This window comes from Taudactylus pleione, unplaced genomic scaffold, assembly GCF_031769625.1.
Source record: "Taudactylus pleione unplaced genomic scaffold, aTauple2 ptg000560l, whole genome shotgun sequence".
Lineage (NCBI taxonomy): Eukaryota > Metazoa > Chordata > Amphibia > Anura > Myobatrachidae > Taudactylus > Taudactylus pleione.
In genome coordinates this window covers 3,077,501-3,096,943 of record NW_028284962.1, presented here as the reverse complement: position 1 = coordinate 3,096,943, position 19,443 = coordinate 3,077,501, and the positions used below count along the sequence as shown (strand labels likewise).

Below are 19,443 nucleotides of genomic sequence, written 5' to 3'. Positions count from 1 at the left end.
CTAATGTAGGTTTTCCTGAATGTTCGAATCTTATGGAGCACCAGCTTTAACAAGCAGTTCAAAAATGAAAAGCAAAGCTGGAAATGTATTTGGTCAATCATGGCTCTTCAGGATTGAAATAGTTACAAATTAACATCAATCTGCAGGTGTGTTTTTCAGTTATGAAAAACATTTTAGCATAAACATCTATAGTGGCATTAATGTTTTAATACTGTCATTTTTGTTATTTCGCAATCTTTCCGACATTACTATAACCTAATGCAAACTGCAACTGTAATTAAAAAGAACACCCAAGCTGTACATTCACACAACATGCATGAGTACCCTACAGATTGCATTTTCCCTGCCTGTCATTAAAGATTTGCTCTGCAATCAGTTTGTAACAGAGGGGGGTTCCTGTGTGGCAACACATCTCCGCTACATATACCAGTTTTCAGAGAGTCCTTACCAGTAACACGCACCTGCCAACATGTGACTGGGAGGGACAATATCCCCATGTGCATACATGTACTTAGTTATTGAGCCAGGAGTGTAAATCATAGCCAAAGAGGTAAATAAAGAACCCAAACAAGTGAAGATCAGTGACCCCATCCCATTGAGGGTTAACAAAGTGGAATTAATTAGGCTTGAACAGGGTGACCATGGGGGGCTTGTTGCTAGCATCAGATACACATGTGTGGGGACATTCCACATTTGTGACACATTTTAAACAGAATTTACACCCCCCGTCTTTGTCACTAACCTTCATTTATAAAAGGAAATTATGTACACATTCATTCTTACTGAATCAAGTGCTTATTGTTTTCACACACAAACTGTACATGCACTATAGAAAGAAATAGAAATAATTTATTTGCAGCTGTTAGAGGTTTGCTTATAAGAAAGCTAATGAGCAACATGACGCTGTGTAGAAGAACAATGCAGGCAGTCTCATCTGTCTATTGTTTCTTGGCCTTGGCTAGACGGTTGTTTCTCCACATGTGCAACTTTCGAAGTAGCTTCCAGTACTGAGGAGTGTCTGGACTTCTCTCTTCTAAAGTTTTAGGTGGTCCCAGATCTAGCTGGAAGAGCCTAAAGGTAAACATAACAGAATATGTCAAATTAAGTAGTCTATAAAATGGGAATAGTTAATTAAAATCACTTTCTGTTGTAAATTAAGACAAATAAACCAATAAGTCTTAACAAGAACAAAACCAGAAGGTTGCACCAAAGTGTGAATATTAAACACATATCTATGAAATATATCCCCTGTTCATATATTCACCCCTCAAAATATATATCATATATAGGTATTTCTTTGGGGTGCTATCCCAGGACTTCTATAGCAACAAGTTTCACAAACATAGAAACAGTAGTCCCTAAAGTGGAATGCACACGTATATTAGCATAGGCACTAAATGTTATCTAAAACTTAACCTTTACTTGGTATTCGTTAATAAACAATTTTATTAAAATCAACAAAGTAAAAATATAGAACAGTGGTTAAAATAAAGGTTGTAAATAGTCTGTGTCTCATTTTACTTTTACTATGTTGTATTATGAGAGTATCTATTATTCAATGTAATGCTTTTATTTTTACTCGACAGTTCTCAGCAAGTAGCAGCTACTGGAGGCAGTATGGAGATTATATTAATTCACATCATCTTAATAAGGCAGCGTTGTAAATATACAGCCTTATAATATTTTAACTAAAGTTCATAAATCCCTCTGAATACTTCCTGGATTATTTATCTTTACTATGGATAATCACTGACAATATTTACACTATATTACGTGACAGTCCAAATGATACAAATGTATCTTGTTATGCAGACACACAGGAAGATTCTGAAACAAATGTATCTAGTCACTAATACTAGTGATTCTAATTCTGTGTCAAATACTTCAGAGATGTGAATATATCTGTGGTTAATACATTTATTCCATCTGATTCCACATTCTGGTATATACATTTCCACAATAAATTCTAAATCATATCCATGTGTGTAATTCACAATTAATACTCTTCTGCATGCATCTAATTGACTTATAAATCTAACGGATCTGTTTTTATGTTCACAAAGTACATAATTCATATTTAGTATAATGGATGTGTGTGTATCAATTATGAATTTTATATCACTCCTTATCAAATGTAACGCTAATGTTAGTGTCACATATACGTTTTTAACATAGATCTTTCACTTAATTATTGTTAGGGAAGATGTTATGCCACCGTATTGTTCACATTAAACAACATAGCCCTATCAGTGCTGCTATTCACGGTCACTATATACAATTGCTCTCTGCCGTACTGTCCCTGTGTACGGATTCCAGTGATGCTGCCGCAATCACCTTGTTCAGTAGCCCCGTTTCACACTGAATCTGCCTCCTAATTATAACTGCCACAGCCGCGGTCCGTCTTTACTGTATCATATGCCGGCAATGTCCTGCTATAGATACTTCTATCACAACATATCATCTAATCAGGACACATTTCTCAGACATTACAGCTCAACGCCGACGCGCGTTTTGCTGAAGCTTCTTCAAAATAGGCAAAACTATAAAATAAGTCACATTAATTTACATCATAAAAATGTAAAAATCTCATGACTTGATTATACGATATTGCACAGCATATACATATGCACAATGAATACAGGCTGGTTGTATATATATATATATATATATATATATATAATAAAAAGAAAACTTCCACAATACAGAAGAAACTTCTAAAACCATGATAATTCACCACAAAACGAATTACGCACATTAATTTTTCTACACTTGCCCTGTAAACTACAGAGCGTCACTACAGGACAACACTCCTGCAAAATGGTATCAATCTATACTTAACAAATGTAAGCTGAAAAGTCACATTTTCATCTTAGAATAAGAGTGCAATAATAAAATGTACTGATATTACACTGCTGCAGTACGTCACATGATCTCCTAGTGACCCATTGATTCGAAGAAAATCCTTCTACACAAATCTTTGTGCCAAATTCAACTCCAGAAAACTGTTTTCAAACACTGCTAATATGGTGCCTCAGCAGTACAAAAACTATAAACATGAAGAATGGTTATAGCCTTGGAACATATGTACCTATAATGGGAAGCTATCACACAATTTTCCATTGGAATTTCCAGTAATCTTACTGTAGCGTTCCTGTTACTCATGTGTAACTTTAATCTATAAAATAATTAAATCTGGTATAGACTTGAAATTTATTTATTTATCCCATTATAGATCTATGGCCACCCCCTTTATCCACGTATTGTACTTATTATTTTATAGTGAAATAATAGTGACAGGTTGCTCTACTCTTTTAATTCACAATAACGTGATATTACATTGTAAATCATTAATGTATTGCTGCCAAATAAACACCAATTACAAATAAACAAACCAATTGTGTTCCTCTCTCTTTTTATTTTTTAATTACAGTATCTAAGCAACACTAAGATGTATTTGGTACTGACAGGGCATGTTTTTAGCAATATATATTAATATAAGAAATTAAACATTTTGCCCAGTAATAATTTCATATTCATGGTGGAACCCAACTTATTTACTTCCAAATTAAAACTTCTCCAGAAAAACTCACAATTTTGCTGAATTTAAAATATAAGAAAAACTTTTCACTTTTCCTGGACCAGGGGAGACCCTAACGTGCATAATGGTTATATTTCTAAAGTGGGAATGTCACTTTTACACAGAAAATGACTGGTATTGTGGGCAGAACCAAGTAGGCTATGAATTGATCTCATGAACAGAAGTCAGACTTTAGAAATATTAATCAGCCACTGCCACAGTGATGTTACTTGTTCCTTGCAATAGATCGGATTCATAATGGCCCAAACAATAAACTGTCTCCAGTATTTGTGGGTAATGGGTCCATTGTAAAAGCCATTTACTAATAGATATACAAAAATGTGTGCAAGTCATTAATAAGTCATTTTCAAATCCACTCTCGGATTTAGAGTTCAATTAGTAGGGTAAAAAAAACAAAACTAAAAATCAGCCAGCATATTTGCAGTACTTTTCAAGCACTTCTGCATTACCAGAATACAATGTTCAGTGACAGCCAGGTCATATACTTTTTGTAGTAAATCCGTATCTTACATGGTGGTTCCCACAATATCAAAGACGGCCTTCAAGTTACTGACTGATGTTCCCAGGAACAGTTATATGCAGGTCCCGGTCACAACATCAATAATATATTACTTGTTGTGCAATGACCAATGCCAAATTCATGATTGAAGGGCTGAACATATGAGCACAGGAGAGATGCAACCTGTGTCACTCCTATCTCTTAGTAGCAGCAGAACATTGTTAGCCATGACTTAGAGACAATTAAATTACGCTAATAATGATCTTGCATTTCACAGGTGATCAGTGCCCTCCTATAACTCTGTGACTCAAATTAAATAAAAAAATATATAGAAACGTGAAAAAAGAAGTTTGACCTAAGAAACAACCAGCCAAATCTATCTCAAGACATGTTATACGGATTAGTTTTGCATTGGGGTTACACACAAGTAATGTGTAGATGTCACAAAAAGCAAGGTTTATATCAAGGCAAAAAACCAAACCCTTATTGCCTCTCTAATAGTTTTGCACACTTCTAGGAAGAACACAACAGTTTGACCAGCATAATTTGCATGAATATATTGTTATATCTGTACTCAGCTGGTCGAATCTGGACAAAATCATTGAATGGTTACCGACTTCACCTGTTATGATGATGTCAGCCTGGGCATTGGCCTGGTCGACTGTGATTGGTTTGCCAGCAGTTTTAATCAGGTGCTGGCTCTTGGGCCTGTGTAGGTTCTGTTCTGGCTGAGTCTCCCACAGGATTCCATGTCTTGCTTGGTCCTTGGTTCTAGCTGTATGCAAGCTGCCTAGGAAGGATTGCTGGTTTCTTCATCTGCTAATTATCCTGGACACATTCTATTACATATTATTGCTAGCAGATATACTTGAGTTAATATACTACTGGTTAATATACTACTCTGGATAGTCCATGTGTTTTGAAGTGTCATTTGCTGTATACCTTAAGAAATTACTGAAGTTTTGCAATTACTCTGTTTATTGAATTATTCTGGAATTATTATTGTTGTTCAAGAATGTATATATTATTAATGTACTGAAAGTGCATACCCTTTGTAGTTAAAATCAATTAGCTTTAGACAGATTCTTGTCTAGTTTGGTAAGCTAAGCAGTTAGGGCTTGGGTTTATTCCTGATGGGAGACCTCCTGAGAATCTAGGTGTAATTCCCTTTATGAGTTCTTAGGAGTGTCACATTCCTTTGTCTATATTTTGATACCTGTTCTTATTGCACTGTTATTACTTTAAGTGCGAAGTCCAGGCGGCAGCAGAGTACCTGTGAACAAGTTTGTTCCGGGAAACGGGGTTGTTATTGGTGAAGGTCACTTTGTTTAGGGTTTGACAGTGCAGGAGTTCATCAGGCATCATAACACACACAAACACGTGTGTATATATATATATATATATATATATATATATACACATTATATATATCCAATGAAATCCTGCACTCACATCAAAAAAGGTTCATCCATGGGGTGCTTCCAAGATCAGATTTTTACACTGATCCAATTAGATATCCACTTTTAATCCAGTCTCCTAGATAGGAGCACTCACCAATAACAACAATAAGAATCTCTAATAAATCCAGGAAAAGTCATAATTTATTCTTCAAAGTTTAGAAAATGTTTTTGAGCCGCCCTTTGTAGTTAAAATCAATTAGCTTTAGACAGATTCTTGTCTAGTTTGGTAAGCTAAGCAGTTAGGGCTTGGGTTTATTCCTGATGGGAGACCTCCTGAGAATCTAGGTGTAATTCCCTTTATGAGTTCTTAGGAGTGTCACATTCCTTTGTCTATATTTTGATACCTGTTCTTATTGCACTGTTATTACTTTAAGTGCGAAGTCCAGGCGGCAGCAGAGTACCTGTGAACAAGTTTGTTCCGGGAAACGGGGTTGTTATTGGTGAAGGTCACTTTGTTTAGGGTTTGACAGTGCAGGAGTTCATCAGGCATCATAACACACACAAACACGTGTGTATATATATATATATATATATATATATATATATACACACACACATTATATATATCCAATGAAATCCTGCACTCACATCAAAAAAGGTTCATCCATGGGGTGCTTCCAAGATCAGATTTTTACACTGATCCAATTAGATATCCACTTTTAATCCAGTCTCCTAGATAGGAGCACTCACCAATAACAACAATAAGAATCTCTAATAAATCCAGGAAAAGTCATAATTTATTCTTCAAAGTTTAGAAAATGTTTTTGAGCCGCCCGCGGGCTCTGTTTATTAGTGTATGCACACGAGTGCACCCCGTTGTCCCGGAAGATCGCCAGTGACCTCGATCCCACATGGCTATGTATGGTACACATATGAATTGGGTAGGTGTTGCACGCTTATCTGGTTAGGATTGCTGCAGTGAGAAGTCACTGCAGCAGTGACTCTGCATCTGGGGGCATGCTAGTAGAGTTATGTATGAGACATTGTTGTCTCCCTGTTTCCTGGTAATCATGTTATATGGAACGATGGTTTAACAATATTGCTGCATAGGTATATTTTATATGGATTCAGGTTGCTATATTGGATGATTTACCTCCATATTATGAGAATGGCGTTAGTCGTGATTGGTTATAGGATCAATAGACATTCTTTCACAGTCCCGCTCTATATGATATAAAGAAGGGGTGTCTCTTCATACATGCAATACATTTTCATTTGGGTCTGTATTTATAGTGGGTTTATTTGTCTACATGAATTGTTTTCTATGAAGCTATATAGAGCCTGATAGACAGCATCACTGTGATATATTATTTTCTGTTATATTCTTTTGGCATATATTTTATTTCAAAAGATTGATTTTTTTTCTTTTTTAATTTTTTTTTTTTAGATGTAATACACAATTGTGTGCGTTTAGCACTATGAGCATTATGTACATTTTGTGCCAGTCTTGAGAAAAGTTCAAATTTTGAACCGAAACGTCGACAACACTGAATATATGGCTAAGTGTGGACAACATTTTCTAAACTTTGCAGAATAAATTATGACTTTTTCTGGATTTATTAGAGATTCTTATTGTTGTTATTGGTGAGTGCTCCTATCTAGGAGACTGGATTAAAAGTGGATATATATATATATATATATATATATATAAATAATATCTCACAATCCCTCAATGCGCTAATATTCAAACAATTTGTACTAAATTAAATAACAAAGCGAATTCAGCTGCTCCTCTTGTACGATCCTTGCCAGAAAGTAGATCTAGACATTTAAATATAAAAACAAGACAAGAAGGCGCTAATAATGTAGTATGTAAAGGCACAATTTAGTATCACAATAAATAATGTGCATACACTTGATGGAAATAATTACGCTTATCTCAATTCCAAACGATGATGTGATGAATCAGGATACGACCTCCATAAGCATTCCAATTTCGGAATTTAGCCCAGCACAAAAACAAAACCACAAAGGACTCATAGGGTAGTATATCACAACTTTATGATTTAAAATAAAGATTAAGAAGACGTACAAAACAAGTCACTTGGCATAAAGCATATCAATCAAGGATAATTCACTCAAACCAGAGATCCGGAAAGTTCGAACTGAGTTTGACCAGATTCAGGGAACTTCCGACCGTGATGTTTCCTCAAGGGGTGTGGACTTGGAAGATAATAAGCAGGAACACCCAACGCGTTTCGTTTAGATCAAACTTCCTCATATTATATATACACACACACAAACATAGATACATACACACACACATATATATATATATATATATATATATATATATATATATTTAAAAACACAATTAATAAATAACATAGTTGTTTTATCAACACATCACCTTCCAAAATGGAAGGCGAAAAAAGTGTGACCTAAAAAAATGAATTAACAATACATGTATATTCTGAAAATCACTACATTTTTACACAATTAAAATTTACTTGATTTACAACAAAATACAAAAATATAACTTGCAAAATGACTCATTGTTCAACTTAAAACCCAATAGTACATTATACATATTAATAAATCTAACCTAATTAGTACAATTGAGACTGAGAAACTACCCCCAAAAAAGATATAATGTTGATGCCCTCATTAAGTCCCATTGGGGCTAGTGTATTACACATGTATATCCAATAGGAAGTGTTGATCAAACAATAATGCTATTTATAATAAGCTCGGTAGATTGAGGTCAGTGGTGCAGTGATTAGGTGCAGAATTAGAGTCCACACATGGCATTCCAGTAAAATAAAGGAAATGGTGCTTTACTTCAGCATGGTAATCAGGAAACAAAAATAGAAAATAACAAACAACCTAGCCCTCTCTTAGGGCACTAGCTCACTTCTTGAACCCGCTCTATCAAGGTGCAGCTAGTCTGCCAATAAAGTCTCTGCCTGCTTCTCTGCAGGTCTATTTAATCAGTACTTAACCAAAAAAGTGGATAAAGCAGAGTCTGAGATTATAGAGAGGAAGACTCCTAAATTTAAAAGAGATAAACGGGACTATGATTCAGGAAATATACGTAGCTGGCCAAAAAATCGAAGTGAGAATTCTAATTTACGGCCTGCTTTGAAACCAAGGACAGACCCGCATGGAGAATGGGGAAACCAGAGGTGATTCCCAGGATGGATTCTACAAGAGTTAAAAAACAGTGGGAACCGTTACCACCTCGGTGGCAAAAAGTCAGTAAGGACAAAGCACGTAAAAATTTCAATAGATCACCCAGCCTTTACCCTCTTCCCCTAAAAAACAGGTTTAGTACTTTGAACACATTTCGCGACAAAGAATTTTCACCTGTAATTAAAAGGTCTTTTTTAGGAGGACGAAAAAGGGAGGTGTTCCTGGGAAATATGGATCGAGAACAATATACCCCCCCTGTATTCAAAAAAAAGATTCCGCGAAGACGAGGTAAAAGAGGGGGAAAGGGAACCTCACAAAAAAGAATGATATTATAGAACCGAATGTGACAAGTATTATTAACTTATCAAAAATTCCACTTTCTCGTTCTGATGAACAATTATTGTCAAAAGGGTTATCATATGCCCCTAATGTTGTTAGTAAAAATTTTAATCTTCAGATAGACTTAAGTCTGTTTGCTCGGAAAATTACTTTAATAAGACATTTTATTAGGCAAAATAATAAATCCCTTGCCCCTTTAAGAAATTATGAACAAGATAAAATAGTGTCATCTTCTGGCCTAAAAAATAAGTCTGTTTTTGTACCCTGTAGAATCGAGGGGCTCATACATTGATGTTTTCACAATTAGTAATGAAGGATTTTGAGCAATTATGCAGCACTACTGTTAATCAGAATAAGAATTTAACAGCAGCAGAAAATCTTTATTTGAAAAAATTGGTAGAAAATAAAAACTTTGTTATTAAAAAGACCGATAAGGGAGGGGGTACAGTCACTCTAGACCGGGCTGATTATGAGAAAGAGATGTTTAGACTTTTAGCAGATGATAAATCCTACATAAAACTTAAAGGGGATCCTACGAAAGAGTTTTTAAATGAATTAAAAGTTTTGGTGGACCATGGGTTAAATTCAAAAGTTAAATTCTAAGGATGAATTTAACAAGCAGCAACTAACAATTAACAGATCAGATAATGGTTTGAATAGACAAAAAACTTTCAGGAGCAATGCAGGAAAAGAATTTAAGGTCAAACATTTAATTACTTGTAACACCACTTTTGTAATCTATTTATTAATATGTGGGTGTGGAAAATTTTAAGTGGGTGAAACAAAGAGAGTTTTAAAAATTAGGATATTAGAACACCTTAGAAATATAAAAAATGGTGTAGAGAACCATTTTAAAAAATGCCAAAGTAATAATCCAACAGCGTTGAAATTTATGGAACTGCAACATATTCGACCAGATATGAAGGGTGGTAATAGGGAAAACATATTAGCCAAAAGAGCCATTAGCCAAAAGAGAATCCTTTTGGATTATCACCTTAAATACTCTGCACCCCAATGGGTTAAATGAGGGGTATGATATTACCCGTTTGTCCACTTGTTTATAATGGGACTGATTATTCCTTATTTGATTTAGTTTCTTTGGTTTATATATCGTTGTATGCAGTTTTAACATGCTTTTATTTTATTTTTTTATCTTTCAGATACATTGATTGTAGTATCCTGTTATTATTATTAGATAGCATATTTTTATATATTTTAATCATATATTTTGTAATGATGCAAATATGTTCATATATGTGCTGTAGTAGTTTGTTACTTTTTAAATGAACACTATTGCAATCTGTGACAAGCAGTTAATTAATTTGTATAAGAAGATACACCTGCTTAATGGGAGCAAGAACTGCTATTTAAACCCTCTTCTGAACAACGCCAGCCAGCCTCCTGACAAAGTCCAAGGACGAAACATGTTGGGGTGTGGCTTGGCGTGACCCTCTGTTACTGCTTGACTGACTGGATTAGATCCTGGAGACGTTCGGGTGAAACACCAGCCTTATTGTTATTTCACTGTTTATGCTTGCAGTGGTTTTAGACCACCTACTTTGGTATGCACGCTGACCTGGACTCTTTGTTTTTTAAGTAATAAAACTTTTGTCTATATTTGATGCACGATGTGGCGCCCCCTTTTTGTGCTCTAATATTTCAGATTTCTACCCATTCGGATCTGGGTCTGTGTGAGGGGAAGACGCCGGCTGATTGCTGTGGCTGCTGGCCTGTGCACTATTAAGATTTCAATTGAAACCAAAAAGACACAGTCCATTGTGTCTCTGTGAAATCACTTCAGGACTGAGGTATCCTGTCCTATTTAATTGACTATTTTGTACTAGCGCATTGACTTTTTTTTGTTGTGTATATATATATATATATACATATATATATATATATACACATATATATATATATACACACATACATACACACACACATATATACATACATATATTTACCATTCACGTTTTGGATAGTACTTTCATACTTATGGGCCTTTTTTTGAGTGCACACACGTAACGTAATTTCCGGTATGCGGGTGACGATGTGTTTACACTACCACTCACTAGCGTCGCTTCCAGTTTCGCGGATGACGCGACGCTACCTATTAGGACTTTTAATTAGGCCCTGCAACACGCACACATGGGCAACGTGGGTGACGATGTGTGCGCACGCATCGTCACCTAAATTGGAACCTTTGCACACTAGCGTCACGTCCGGTTTGCGGATGACGCGATCTATTAGGACTCCTAATCGGGTCCTTTATCACCTGTTTACATGTAGGTGTTTGTTTTGGCTCATATATATGATGCTGTGACGTCCTATAGGTTCATTGGGAGTTTAATTATTCATTCAGGTGAATCATAAACCACTCCATAAAACACAGTGTCTTATGACCGGCTGCCAGTTTTGGTAAGTCTGGTCTTTATTAATAAATGAATTCCAACATGTACAATTTGATTAAAGATGCAATTTTCGTGAAATGTGTCTTTTTATGTGATTAAGTGTGTCATCACTTACATATATATATATATACACACACACACACACACACACACACACGAGTCTCTCTGTATAGGATTTTATCATGTGTGAACAGCCATTTTTTAGTAGTCTTATATTAAAATTAGGGGTGAGCGGGTTCGGTTTTACTCGGATCTTTTTATTGGCTATCGCCTATCATGTGTTTTGGATAGCCAATAGAATAAATCCGAATTTGCGGTAAAGTGGCGATAAGAACCGAGTAAATCCGAGTAAAACCGAGCCTGCACATCCCTAATTAAAATATATGTCCACAAATGGAGTCAGTTTTACTGTGGACAGGACATAATCACAGTATTGCTCTAGTGAACATTAAGCACCATTAATGGATCAGGAACCTATCCATGTGGGAGTTTGTTCTAAATGAAACGTGTTGGAGGTTCCTGCTTATCATCTTTCAAGTCCACACACCTTGAGGAAACATCACGGTCGGAGGTTCCCTGAATCTGGTATCACTCAGTTCGAACTTTCCGGATCCCTGGTTTGGGTGAATTGTCCTTGATTGATATGCTTTATGCCAAGTGACTTTTTTTGTACGTGTTCTTAATAGGGATGAGCGGGTTCGGATTTACTCGGTTCTCAAAACGGCATTTTATTGGCTATCGGCTATCATGTGTTTTGGGTAGCCAATAAAATATATCCAAACTAATCCGAACTTGCAGTAAAGCCGCGATAAGAACAGAGTAAGGCTCTGATTCAGAGCCAGACGCTCTGACAGAGCGCTCGCTCTGAATCAGGGCCAGTCTTTTTTTTCTTTTTTGAACGGCCTCTGGCCGCTCGCATAGCTGTGGGTGACCACCCACAGCTATAGCAAGCGGCCAGGAAGATGGTCGCGATGGTCAAGACCATCGGGCTTGCGACGAGACCCTTGTGGTAGGGTCTCGTTGCCGCAAGCCCCAGAGAGATTTCGGCTCTAACAGAGCCGGAATCTCTACACTGACATCACTTGTGATGTCAGTGGGGCCTCCCCCAGATGGTAGGCGTTCTCATGGGAACGCCTCCGTCTGGGCAGCCACCCCCGAGGCCCGCCCACCAAAGGGGGCGTGCTGTCACTCAGCATCGACAGCACACCCCCTTTGGTGCGAGACCCGGGTCTCGCGCATGCGCTCTGGGCCACCATCGACCCGGTTGCGAGCACTCAGCGTTTGCGACCGGGTCTGAATCAGGCCCTAAATCCGAACCCGCTCATCACTAGTTAATTTTTATTTTAAATCATAAAGTTGTGATATACTACCCTATGAGTCTTTTTTGGTTTTGTTTTTGTGCTGGGCTAAATTCCGAAATTGGAATGCTTATGAAGGTCGTTTCCTGATCACCACATCATTGGTTGGAACTGAGATAAGCGTAATTATTTCTATCAAATCTACGAACATTTATTCTGATACTAAATTGTGCCTTTACATACTACACTATTAGTGCCTTCTTGTCTTGTTTTTATATTTAAATGTCTAGATCCACTTTCTGGCAAGGATCGTACAAGAGTAGCAGCTGAATTCGCTTTGTCATTTAATTTAGTACAAATTGTTTGAATATAAGCGCATTGAGGGTTTGTGAGATATATATATATATAATTTGACTTAATGTAATTTGCATTAGATTGTAGTTCTTTATGGTGCATACTGCTGGGATGATTAATCCAATGCAACTAGAATGGAACACTCAGCACCCCATCTGTGTGGAGTATGTAAGCTTTCCCCGTGTTCGTGCTGCAACTGGCAAGAAATGTTACTGCACTATCTTCTTCTATGAACCACTTAACTCTTTCAAGTTTCAACCTGTATGATCTGACATAATTTCACATTCTCTATAAAAGTCATATTCAACGTGAATAACTTTATATTGTAGTCTACAAAGTGAATTGTCGATTGTTTTGCTGAGGCAAATGGTACTTCCTTTTGCTGGCATATTGGGGTAAATACCTTTTTCAGTCCGACTATTACAGGGAAAACAAAAACAGAGGAAACCGTGTACTTTGTTTAATCCATTATTAATGTAGTTAATGTAACCCCATAAATAATTTTTATTCTAAGACTTGTAATAAAGGATTCTCAGTGTTTGTAATTTATTACAGATTACATTGACATAATAAAAGTCATAAATAAAGGGTGTTTTTTTTATTGAATAAGCATGGGTTTGTGTCAATGACATCGAAGTTCATGCAGATTTCACTGAATAATTTTACATATTTTAGTCTATGCAAACACATTTGATGTATTTGCTATGGTTCAAAAACATGGCTTTTATTTAAATACCAAAAAAATAGGGGAAAAAAAAAAGTCTAAATAAGTAGTGCTTTAGGTGATTTATACTACCTCAGAAGGTTAACAAACTGCTACTTGTGGGCTCAGACAAAAGCATACATTTAATTTTGTTTTATTTTAAATGCAAGTGTTTTGCCTTTTGCAATTACATTGTGAACACAAGTTAGTGTGACAGTAAGTTAGGAAAAGAATGGTGACCATATTAAGCCTTTTTATGTATTTTTTTTACTTTTATCTAATATTAGTGGAGGGTGTGGGATGTTAGGTTGCCAGTAATGTTGACATGCAGCAGGTCGACATGATAATCCTGACATGGTTGCAATATCAACATGCTTAACATATCGTCAGTTTCCAAATTTGTCATGTCTACACGAATGACATGTTGACATGATAGAATGTTGACCAAACGTCCCTTGTGGCTCCGCAGTCACTTACCTGGACCCAGCAGCTGCTCCAGCAAGGTTTTCGGCGATGTGACAGTCACTTTCGGCACATACCTCTGGCGGGTTATGTAAATATTTGACCCCTACCCCTGCACCTAGTGCATAACCTTAACTACCACACTCGCATCCTATCCCTAACTGTCTGCATTCCGAGAAGGTTGACATTTTACATGGTGACACTTCAGATGTCAACATTCTGAGGATGTCCACATGATGCCTGTTGACATTCTAATGTCGACATTGTGGTGTCACATTATGAATGTCAACACGGTTACTGTAGACCATGTGACCAGATCCCTCAGGGGATTTGCCAGCTAGAAATATCAGGAATATATTAATTCACATCAATGTGCTCAAACAAGATATCAGTATACAGCATGATCATGTCTACTCCTCTAAAATGGCAGCCACATTGGAAGTCTGTGGCAACTTGAATGTCAAAAACATGCCTGCTTTATGTACACAGCATTGATATTGAATGCTATGCAATAGTAATCAACTTTAATAATGTTTTACAATGAATTTACTACAATGAAAAGCTCCAACAATTTTGTTCCAGTGTTATTAGACCTGATCCAGCTCCAAATTTATGCACCATTTTCAAAGTAGTCTGAGCTGCTGTATTAAGTAATTTGGCTGTTGGTCACTGGCTAAACTAAAGAATGGTCTGTCGCAACAGTTTGTTTTCAGCTGTTTATTTATTTTACCAAATATGGTTGTCTGAAATATTGGTGAATCAATATGGCCAACCTTGATGTTCAAGCAAACAAAGAATAAGTCCAATTTAAATTGGCAAAGCTCTTTTATTTGTCCCCCTCCTGGGATCGGAGCATCAGACTCCCCTCCTGGGATCTGAGCATCACAGATCGGACACCTCTCCAGAGGTCGGTACATCGAACTCCCTTACTGGGGTCGGTACATCGGATTCCCCTCCAGGGGTCTGGACGACTTGGACATCGGGAACCCCTTCTGGGGTTTGGACATTGGCCATACTTTCTGAAACCATAGTAAAGGTCAAGACATCGATTTCGAAGGTTTTTCCTGCAATAGAAAAAACTGAACCTTGCTGGTACGAAGAATTTTTATCAACCTGGTTCCCCAATTTTGAGATTGGGTCCTCTAATAACAGGACCCAAATTATAAATAACTGGCTCCTTTTGGGGAACCTTGGCACCTTTGTTGAGAGTAACGGAGTCTGCGGCATTAAGAAGCTTACTAGGTGAGTGGCTGATTTGAGGCCTAAGACTTTGAGGCTGGTCATCTTTCCGGTGCTTGCATAAAGAACAGTCTGCAATAAAATGATCAGCATTGCCACAATATAAACAGAGGCGATTTTCCCTACGTCGCTACCGCTCAGCTGTAGAGAGCTTGGGATATAGGCAACTCCAATGTCCTCCTTCCTTCTGCACAAAGGATGGAATGGCAAAAGTGGGGGAAATGGGGTCAGTCACCTTTTTAGTTCTACTGGGAAGGACGGAGTGTTTTCAAACTCTGGTAATCTCCCAGAAATTTTTTGTACTAACAATTTCAGCAACTGTTCGGTGTTCCAAAACAATTCCTGTAGCAACTCAGGTTTCATCACTTCCAAAGAATGAAGCAGTGTTCAACAGTTTACAGTTGTGGTGCAGTGACATTTTTTTTGTCCCAAGGCAGGCTGTTGCAATGAGTAGATATGTACAAAGGAATCTGGGAGGCTTGAGTTATCTGCTGCTGCAGCATATCCAATCGAGATGACAATCTGAGAAAGTCCTGTAGCAGCAGCATTTGCAAAGTCTCAAGGTTCAGGATTTTATTTGTTAGTCCCAGATCTGGATTCAAAACTGAGGTCTGGCTGGGCAAGACATGGAGAGGATTAGGCAGGACTGGGACCATATTGAAAATCACAGGAGTGGCTAGAACTCAGAGGAGGCAGCGTGATAGAAAACACTGTTGGCTTGAAGCAGCTGAGCACTGACTGACGCGGCTTAGACTAGGCTGTGGAAAATGCTGCGGGCTGCAGAAGTCGCTATTCTGGTGGTAACAACAGCAAGGACATGAGCAGGTGAAACAGTAGGACAAACCAGAATGACTTCTGAATCAGGACAACAGTTTCAGGTATTGAACGCAGTAACTGCAGAACAAGGTGAGACAGACTAAAACTCAAAGGCTTCTGAGCACAGGGACAAACTTCTTCTGGAAGTCAGACGATATCACCGGCAGGAAGTGTAGGGCTGGCGGTAATTTATCAGAAGCAGGGACCAATCAGCACTATCTCTGCAGAAAGACTCAATCACAGGATAGTATGCAGTTGAGATCTGTACGCAAACAGATAAGCAGGAATGCAGCAATGAGCTGCAAAGACACAGAGTTCCAGCTGCCTGCAACAGCCGGAACTGGAATCAAAGCATGCCGCCAAATACTGGGACCTGCCGCGGATCATAACAAAATGTACAGTAATCTGCTCTGCACTTCAAAACCAGGTTTGGGTCTGCCAAGGTCCACTGGATTATGGGAAAGATCTCGTTATTTGTGGAGGAGCAGAAGTTTACGTGATATCTAGGCATTACCTACAAAAGTATAAGCAGTACTCAAACAAAATTACCTTTAAAAGAGATAGATACTGAAGTGAGAAAGTTCTGGATATCTTGTATTTTTCAAGGCGTTCTTGTTGTATGGACACAGCCACTTAAACTACACATAAGGACATCACTTTTCCCCAGTGCTGATATGGCGGCTTTTGGATCTCACCCTTTAAACTTGTGACGCGTTTGATGCCTCCATGTTGCATTTCAGTGGAAAAACTAACTAGAAGGTAGACTTCGAGCAATATAATTAAATGCTTCACATAAGTCCCCAAGTATAAGATCATTAAGGTGATTAATTTAAGCCATAATGAGGCTTAAATGTTATGAACAATTTCCATTCTATGTTATTATTACTCTGAGAGGCATGTATGGGATCAGTAGATGGAGGGAATGCTGCCATATTGGGGTGTCTCCAGGTAAGTTGGCTCTTACTTTGAAACACATGAATATGACCCATATTGGTGCCATTATGTAGTGTAGGACCATCGGAGCAGCCACGCCTTGACGTAGCTGGTGGCTTGTGTGTAACCAGTCCTTTGCAATTTATTATTAGGTAAGATGCAGGTTTATTTTGCTGGCCCATTGCAGAGTGCTGGGGGCATTTGTGTCTTGTTTTTTCCTATCTGGAGATTTACCCTTCCCTTATATGTACCTGTGTTGGGCCAATAAATTGATTCTGAGCAACGTTCATGATGTGTATACTCATCAAATGACCAGCAGACTTTCTTGTCTGATTACTCATCATAATGCCAGCAATAGTCTCTTCTCACTAATCGTTCCATTCTAAGGCTGTTGTAGCCAGTATTTACTATGTTTCTTCACTAGAGGGCGATATTGCATCCAATAACAGTTCAGTAAACAGTCCCATATTTCAACAATATAAATTAGAAGCACTCCATTAAATAACCTTTGGGCTAGGTCCATCATGAAAAAGAGATACAGCACAGAGTACTGAAATCAGAGGCCAATCATTTCAAATCTGCTATTAGCTACCCAAAGTATTGGAAAGAAACTGGTTTTTAACAGTCCAACAAACCATTTTAATCCATTGATTATATTTTCCTAAAGAATAGTAGTTTAAGAGACCCTTTAGCTGTGCACCATTTTGCTGTAATAATCATTCCCTACACCCTTACCTACCTGACATCTACTTGCTATTCGATAAATTAGCCTGAACCTGATCAATCTTTTCTTTTGTTAGCCAAGTCTAGACAAGTAGTTCTCAAGCTTTTATTAACTGGTCAACCCCTAACAGCCCATTTGCGTTATTTGTATGAATAATTAATTTTAGATAAAATGTTTTGGCACTGCAATACACTAAAGCTAAAAATGTGCTATAAAGAAGATTTTCAAACTTTAATACAGGAATAAAAATGAATCTCATTTGCCATACTTGCCGACACTCCATGAAATAGCTGCATTTTCCCTGACCATCTGAAGAGTCTCACAATCTCCCTGGGGTCTGGGTGTAACACAGTGACCACTCTCTCCTTACCTTAGAGGAGACACTGGGGAGAAGAATGAGAGTGTGTGCTACAAGAAAATGGGCACTGCTCTCCAGTACACTGATAGTCATATAATTCCTCATGTGGCTAAGTACATGTACTGAATTACAGGTGATTTGTGCCCAAAGAAGTGTGCTCCATTACAGGACTTGTGTGTTTCATTACACTTGATTTGTGCTGCGGATGTGTGCTGCATTACAGGTAATGTGTGACAAATTGTAGGAACCCAGTGAAAGGGAAAGAAGTAGTAGAGTGCATCAAATGTTTAAGTCATGCCTTTGGTAAAAAAGGATACGTTCAATATCCCGACAGTGGGGATTCCGGCGGTCAGAATGCCAACGCTGGAATTCCTACACTTACCAAAATACCGGCGTTGGCATCCCGAAGTTAAGTAGCTGGGTTGGGGGGAGGGTTAGGGTAGTGTAAAGTTAGGTATACTTCCTAGCCATCGGGATGGTAACGTAGTCGGGATGCCGGCGTCGGAATTCTGGCTGCCGGCATCCCATACCCAATCCAGCAAAACATCTCAAGTTAGTGGATTCATGGGCTAAAGAACAGGACTTCTTGGACATCTGTGCAGGAACTGTGGCCGCTGAAGTTTTGTTTTTACTATGACAACTGCACAAGGTTTGCAAAACTTAAATACTCGTACTTAGTTTAAAACACGGCCTCTAATTACAGTTGCACCATACCCATTAGTATTGTGGATGACTTGCACCAGAAGTGTCTGAAATTTGTGAAGATGAGGGATATGCAGATGTTAGAACTGTTTAACTTCAGTTTCCGGGTATTGCGGTTTATAGACAGGGAGATTTGTCCTGGCGCTTTCTATGTCTTATTGGTGTGTATAAGGCTGGGTACACACTAGAGCGATTAGCAATCGTTCCGACTTTACTTCTGGCTGGACCTTTCTCATGGCATCACCACTTAATTCACATAGAATATTTTTTCACTTCTCTATTCGTTTGTATATTATTTATGTCATTTTAATTCTTTTACATTTCATTAACACTTATTGATTTATCTTTACACATCTATCCTTTTACACTTCACTATCACCTTTTTTCCCCTTTTCATGTGATGCCCTGGGGATGG

The 19,443-nt window shown here is 37.8% G+C and overlaps 1 protein-coding gene across 1 annotated transcript in view; it reads right to left on the bottom strand.

Annotated features, from left to right (window-relative positions):
• Positions 1-827: 827 nt before the first annotated feature.
• The window catches only part of MRPL54 (mitochondrial ribosomal protein L54), a 49,363-nt gene continuing 30,747 nt past the window's right edge, over positions 828-19,443 (bottom strand). Inside the window, exon 3 of the mRNA XM_088452976.1 lies at positions 828-1,071. Coding sequence (XP_088309102.1) covers positions 939-1,071 — 133 coding nt within the window. The 3' untranslated portion in view covers positions 828-938. The remainder of the gene's footprint in view (positions 1,072-19,443) is intronic.